The 7,489-nt window shown below is 35.0% G+C and overlaps 1 protein-coding gene across 1 annotated transcript; it reads right to left on the reverse strand.

The window, feature by feature from the left end:
* On the reverse strand, nt 1-1,349 carry LOC118491379. Its single transcript, XM_035989127.1, has 2 exons — nt 762-1,349; nt 1-533 (listed from the first exon to the last, which is right to left on the reverse strand). Exons 1-2 carry the CDS (start codon nt 1,207-1,209, stop codon nt 76-78), a joined length of 906 nt encoding a protein of 301 aa, XP_035845020.1. The 5' UTR covers nt 1,210-1,349; the 3' UTR covers nt 1-75.
* Between the last annotated feature and the right edge of the window lie 6,140 nt (nt 1,350-7,489).

Here is a 7,489-nt window from a genome sequence, read left to right on the forward strand (position 1 = left end):
TATTACAGTATTACCTATTAAAAACACTACATATCCAACATCTGCTTGAGGATGATTAGTAATTACCTGCGATCGTCAACATTTGTGTACGACTTTAAAACTATTAACTTGAAACATGTCCGTACCTTGAACCCTTGTGGCGCTGATACACCAATCGCACTTATCCGACACACATTTAACCTCATACCTATCTTTTGTTGATCTTGTTGTCTTCATCTTAAAACCCTCTTCAACACACTTCATCTTCAGAGTTAACTTCAATGCTTCTTTGTTTTTAAACAATTTCGGTGTTGTTGGATCGCTACTCGGTCTAGGGTCTTGTAATGGCGGATCAGGCATACCCCAAAAGCTATCTTTTTCCATCTTACAAGACCCTGGTGGTTTTAGACTGATATCCGGTGCTGGCGGTGGTGGTGGGGGATTCATCCACCACAAGATACCTTTGCCGGCCCTGCCACCAGCTTCTTTTTCCGGCATGGGTGCTCTCGGTGTACGTGTTGACTCCGGAGGTGACATCATCAACCAGGAGATATCTGTTGAATAATGAAAACCCCGTGAGATATTATATTATATTATTACTAAACCATAACTTCAACATAAATCTAATCAAATGATATCTCCTAATTATGGTAGATTTAATTACAATAATCCCTAACTAATATATTCTATTTAATACTCCATTGTAGTCGAACCGGCAAGAAATCCAACGGTCGGGCTAGAGCGAAAAACAATATAGTTTAAAAGCTAAGGGTGGATAATACCATCATCTCCGTCTAGTGCACCCGAATGCTTCAACGGGTTAACCTCTTTCGCTCCATACAAACTTTCTTTCTGATCACGAACGAAATCCCTTTCATCTCCAAACTCATCTTCCGATTCTAAGACCTGTGTCAGATTTCTCGAAGTACCAGCCGCATTCGTTGTTTTATGCTCAGGAAAAAGATGTTGATATGTAAAAACACGCTCCCCTTCATTGTTTCCAACATCTGATTGATCCGCACGACTTGAAACAGACTCAACGACATATAATGTAACAAGTCCATTTGTCGTTTTAAGCGCCATGTCCATGAATACCTCGACATCCTCGTCGTCGGCTATGTCTACAACTACAGTCTTGTTTTGGTTAGAAGATGAAAGGGGAAACTGGTATGTCATTCTGAAACCAGTTTCCAAAGATGCATTCAGCTTACTTGCAACACAAGTCATCATTTCAGAATATGATAGATTCAATGGCAGTTGTAAGATACGTTTGGCTAAACCTACTGGCCTGTAACGTAACACCCCATGAATTGTCTCCCATGAACCTCCGGTGCAAATAATAACCCTAACTTTCTCGTTTTGTGAATCCATTGTCCTGTAAGATATTAGTCAAAAAGAAAAAAAAATCACAAAATAACATTTTTATAAAATAAACTTTACTTTTAAAAGTCTAAAAATAAACTTGTGTGTGAAAATGTGAGCTGTGTGGAGATCTTTGTGTAAAAGCGCACTCCATGTTGAGGTTTAGAAAAAAAGAAACGGTTACGGAACCGTATTGAAACCGGTAAGGCAAAAACCAGTCAGGAACGGAACTGAAACGAACCGCGGTTTGTAACGATTGGGAAACAGGGTGTAAACAAGCTGCCAAGCTGCTCGTGAGCTACCTGAGCTTGGCTTGCTAAAAGCTCGAATCAAGCCGAGCTTAAACGATTTGAAACTAAAGCGGGTGTTTGGGTTAGCTTGTTTTGGAGCTACTTTTTAACTTATTGACTTATAAAAAGAAAAAAAGTTAATAAGTTATTTTAATAGTGTTTGGATAAGGGTTGAGAGGAGTTTTATAGCTTGAAGGAGAAAATGATAAGTTAGAATTGTGACTTCTTACTTATGAAAAGTAAATAAGTCATAAGTTAAAAAAACCCCAAACACCCCCAAAAAGACAAACTTGTTTAATAAACAAGCCTGAGGATAAGCTTCGCTTATAAAGCTTGAGCCGGCTCCCGAGCCTGAGCCTTTTACTTGTATCTTTTTATTTAATATATATTAAATAGTATATGTATTCACATAAAAATTAGTATGATATACATAAGTATGATAAAAATGACTAATATACATTATGTTGTATACTTGTATATAAAAAATTATTATAAAATATGAAAAACAATTTGAAATGTATATAAATTAGTTGTTGAATAACAAAGGAGCCAACCTCAAGCTTAAAAAACTAGTCATGAGACGAGTTGGAGTCTAAGAGATAGAGCTTGAACTAAGCCGAATTCGAGCTCTCAGATGTTTAACGAGTTGAACCCGGGCTATACCCGGCTCGCATACATCCCTAGTCCCAAACCCCAACCTTAAGGCTAGAGGGTGTGGTTGGAGCCCCCTTGGGGCTTTATCAGGCCAACTATGATCCACGTTAGCGCCATGTCAGCATGGGGGCTTTATCACGCCCCCTTTAATTTGCAGGGTGTGAATGGAGCCCCTATTAACCAAAAAAAAAAAAACAAAAATTCATTGGTTTAAATCATGGGCCGCACCTGATAGCGCCCCTCTCTCTCTCTCTCTCTCTCGTTAACATGTTGGCGAGTGGCGACAAGTAAACACTATTAATAAGTTATTTTAATAGTGTTTGGATAAGGGTTGAGAGGAGTTTTATAGCTTGAAGGAGAAAATGATAAGTTAGAATTGTGACTTCTTACTTATAAAAAATAAATAAGTCATAAGTTAAAAAAACCCCAAACACCCCCAAAAAGACAAACTTGTTTAATAAACAAGCCTGAGGATAAGCTTCGCTTATAAAGCTTGAGCCGGCTCCCGAGCCTGAGCCTTTTACTTGTATCTTTTTATTTAATATATTAAATAGTATATGTATTCACATAAAAATTAGTATGATATACATAAGTATGATAAAAATGACTAATATACATTATGTTGTATACTTGTATATAAAAAATTATTATAAAATATGAAAAACAATTTGAAATGTATATAAATTAGTTGTTGAATAATAAAGGAGCCAACCTCAAGCTTAAAAAACTAGTCATGAGACGAGTTGGAGTCTAAGAGATAGAGCTTGAACTAAGCCGAATTCGAGCTCTCAGATGTTTAACGAGTTGAACCCGGGCTATACCCGGCTCGCATACATCCCTAGTCCCAAACCCCAACCTTAAGGCTAGAGGGTGTGGTTGGAGCCCCCTTGGGGCTTTATCAGGCCAACTATGATCCACGTTAGCGCCATGTCAGCATGGGGGCTTTATCACGCCCCCTTTAATTTGCAGGGTGTGAATGGAGCCCCTATTAACAAAAAAAAAAAAACAAAAATTCATTGGTTTAAATCATGGGCCGCACCTGATAGCGCCCCCCTCTCTCTCTCTCGTTAACATGTTGGCGACCAGGGGCGGACCTACCTCTTTGGTAGGGGTAACCCCCGCTACCCCTTGGTCGGAAAAAATTTGGAAAAATTAGTGTAAATTTTGGAAAATTTTGACGTTTTTTCGATTTCGTTACGGCTTATTTATAACACGTTACCCCTTGGTCGGAATCCTAGATCCGCCACTGTTGGCAGTGTAAACTGAAACCATTGTGGAACCCGAATGAATATTTTTTCACTTAACCGGTTCGTGCCCAAACTGGTTTTGACTTTTGTTGACCCAAACAATGTTAAAACAAAACTTCTCACAAGCTCAGATCAATGGCTATACGATCAAAGGATGACGGTCACTACCGGCCAAAGTATGAACTCCTCACGTGAACAGATCTAAAGTTATGTGCATGTGTTTACATATATAGAACAATAATCTCACATTTTGAAGATACAGTATTAACCTAAACAAAAGAATATATAATAACTAAATAAATAAATAAACTTACTTGTTAGTTCACCACTTTCAAGTTTCAACAAAGCAAAGAAAATAGTGAAAATTCTTATTCACTCAGAAAGAACTCAAAGAGGTGTGAAATGAAGAAGATAAAGAGGACGGATAAAAGTGGATTGATGTCATATCAAATCAATAGACGCAGTGTAATTATAGCTTGCTGCATTGGACGGCGTTACCATAATATTCGCACGGCTGCGCCATTTTCAATTTTTTTTGATTATTTTTCTACTTGTTTCTTCATGTTCAATCTTTTTAAACACATATTTCAACGTTAATCATTACATAATATCTAATTATATGACGGATTAGGATCACATATACAAAGTTAGAACATAAATAAGAAGCGGGTAAAAAGAATTTTAGTCCATTAATTTTAAATTTGAAGGGTTTAGATTAATCTCAAGAAAAAGAAAATTTGAAGGGTTTACTTTTTAATTGTGTTTTTAGTTTGATACTCATTGTTTTTTACGTTATGTCCATTGTGTCTTTTATCTGTTGTCATCAGTTGTGTTTTTTATCAACTTTTCATTGTGTTTTTAGTTTGAGACTCATTGTATTTTATGTTATGTTCATTGTGTAATACACAACTGTGTTTTCTCATTATGTTTTACGTTATGTCTATTGTGTAATACGTAACTGGGTTTTCGAATTTTTTTTTCTAAATATAAGAATATGGTACTTATATTAAAGATAAAAAGACGCTCGATTTTATGGTATAGTTTTTTTTAAACAAATGACGTATAAAAAAGTTATGAACGTTAAAAAATTAAGGGGAAATAACATATAACTTGCATGTGCATAATCTTTTTATTCTCTTTGACAAAATTACTCTTCCTACTTGATTTGTTTTGGAACACTTATCACTCTATAATAATGGCTTCTTAGACTTCTTATTTTTATACCCCTTTATAGAATAACTCAACCCTTTATATGACATTCACTTTTTTATTTTTTTACTTAAACCACTATATATGATTTTAGTAGAGTCCATTACACGGAGTAATTATTTGTTGAGTAAGCCTTAATTTTCGTTTTTGTGGTTTGCTGATTTTAACACTCTCATTTTAATAGTTTAAAAATTGTATTTATCGTTCATTATTTTATTGATTTTAACGGTTTCAATCCATTAGTTTGCTGATTTTAACTGTTTCAATCCACATCATTAACACTGGTGTGGACTGAAACTGTTAAAATCAGCAAACTAATGGACAATAAATGCAATTTTTAAACTATTGGTGTAAGACCCTTCTCATACAATTAAGAATTAACAAAAACTTTTGCATTTACATATAATAATGCACATAAACTTCATTCAATGTTTCGGGTTTAATAAAAATTTCATAAGTGTTTAATACATTTTAACCCTTTAGCACGTTAATATGTTCGTAAAATAAAAAAAACTTTTATAAAGTTCATAATTGTTTCATTTCACGAAACACAAAACTAAGCGGAAGTTTGAATTTCGGTTGCGTTCGGTTCTTCGTTATGCTTGATCTTCATCCGTTAGGTCCAGCGATTTTTTTAAAAAAATATGAAATTTTTTTTTTGTGTTTTTTAGCTATTTTTAGGTATTTTTGGTTGTGTTCACATTGGTTCTCGCGGTTCTCGCAATAAAGGGTGGTTCCTAAAGGATCCTTCTATATATATATATACATACACCCTTTATTGCGAGAACCAATGTGAACACAACCAAAAATACCTAAAAATAAATTTATAATACTTATACACTTATATGTATATACTTCACAACATACAAAATATAAATACTATTATCAAATACATATACTAAAAGAAAATTTAAGGAAAGCCTCAAATTACCTTAAGTAGTCCTTAGATATGCTTATATATATATATATATATATATATATATATATATATATATATATATATATATATATATATATATATATATATATATATATATATATATATAGGGCAAGGATAAATCGAAAACCCGGTTGAGTTGACTAAACCCTGAAAACCCATTAACCACCATTGATTAAGCTTGATGGATGGTTGAGATTCATTTTGGGCACTAGTGAAATTTGAATTCCTTTGTGACTATTTTTTAATATAAATCATGTACCTAGAGGGGCAATATGGGAAAAGCTTAATATACTCTCGTAGAAGAGACAAAAGTCTGCATGAGTGTAAGAAGCTTTACATCAATCAGCTGCATCATTACACCCCTAATCCTAAAAACCCTACATCAGTCTACAATTTCAAAAACCACAAAATATTACCAGAGACTCACATAACTCTCTCATACTCTTCAACAACCCCTCTCAAATTAACCCCAAAATCACCGGAGAGTCACTCTCTCTCATCATCTTCACCGGAGAGTCGCTCTCTCTCATCATCTTCATCAAGCGTATAACTTCATCGACGAAGATATTCAACAAATCACCGTAGAATTTCAACGGTCACCGGAAGAAAAAAATCAGGCTAAAAACGAGAGGGGTTCAGGTGCGTCGCTCTCTTGGTTGACTAAAATCATCAACTTTGTTTTAGCTATTCAGAATTAGGGAGTTTTATAATAGAGATTATAGGGTTTTTTAAGACTTTTGAAAATGCTGGATTGTAACACCCCGTGTTTTCCAAAAGTCAAAGTCAAAGTCAAGAGTTGACTGTTATTGGAATTAAAGATCAATAAAGATTAATTTCATTTTAGTTTCATTTTGATTTTTATATTATTTGGAGTAAGTGTTGTATAATCAAACTAACCGACCGATAATCGAACTGTGAATCAACGACCGACTGTGAATGATAGGAAGTAACAATGCAATAAAGCTAGTCAATCAATAATCAAGCTAACCAAATCAATCATCGAACTCTAGTGTGGGGATTTTAATGCTTTTATACGTGTGTGTGTGCCTTATGTGTTACTTGTGCATGCTTACTTTTATGTTAAAATGTGTGGTGAATCAATCAAATCAATCAAGACTCAAAGGTGAATCAAACTCAATGGAAATCGAACCCGAAATGGTTGTAAGGATGCTTGTATGTTAGATATAGTAGTTGGGACTAAAAGTAATTTGATTAGGAATTCTATCACTCTCAAATCATCGTTCATCGAAGTCGAAATATCAAAAATCGTCGCGAAATACTCAAAACCAGGCAAGCCGATCGAACAGGGCAACCTGATCGAACAGGCTAGCCGATCGAACAGGCTGTTCGATCGGACAGCTGCTCGATCAGGGATGCTGTTCGATCAGCTGACCCTTTCCTCTTTTGGAAGCCTATAAATAGGGCTGTCCTTGTCAAACTTTCCACTTTTGGAAAAGCTCTGACCGACCAGCCTCTTCTTCTCACTAAATCTCAGATTTCTCTCAAACCGGTAAGTATTTCGCTCTAATCTTTGTACGTTTTTGTTCATTAATCGATTCTTCATCTTTCTATCTTTCAAAACTTGGATTTCATCCATGAAATCACCAAGATCTAGGTGTTCTTGGGTGATGTCATCATGTGTTCTTCAAGAACACTAAGTTTTGACATCATTCCACCATGAATAACTTAGATCTAACCGATTTCCACATAAATAACCTAAAATCTTCCAAAGATCTTAACATTTCACGGTGGAAAAGGATTGGAAGATGGGTTTTCATCTATCTTTCAACTCTTTTACACTCAAAGAG

This window comes from Helianthus annuus, chromosome 4 (genome assembly GCF_002127325.2).
Source record: "Helianthus annuus cultivar XRQ/B chromosome 4, HanXRQr2.0-SUNRISE, whole genome shotgun sequence".
Taxonomy (NCBI): Eukaryota; Viridiplantae; Streptophyta; class Magnoliopsida; order Asterales; family Asteraceae; genus Helianthus; species Helianthus annuus.

Excerpts from the sequence above, each read along its gene's own strand:
- LOC118491379 (XM_035989127.1), bottom strand. The coding sequence starts at position 1,209 with ATGATGACTTGTGTTGCAAGTAAGCTGAATGCATCTTTGGAAACTGGT. Across the intron at positions 534-761 it reads TGCACTAGACGGAGATGATG|ATATCTCCTGGTTGATGATG; the intron begins GTATTATCCACC and ends ATTATTCAACAG.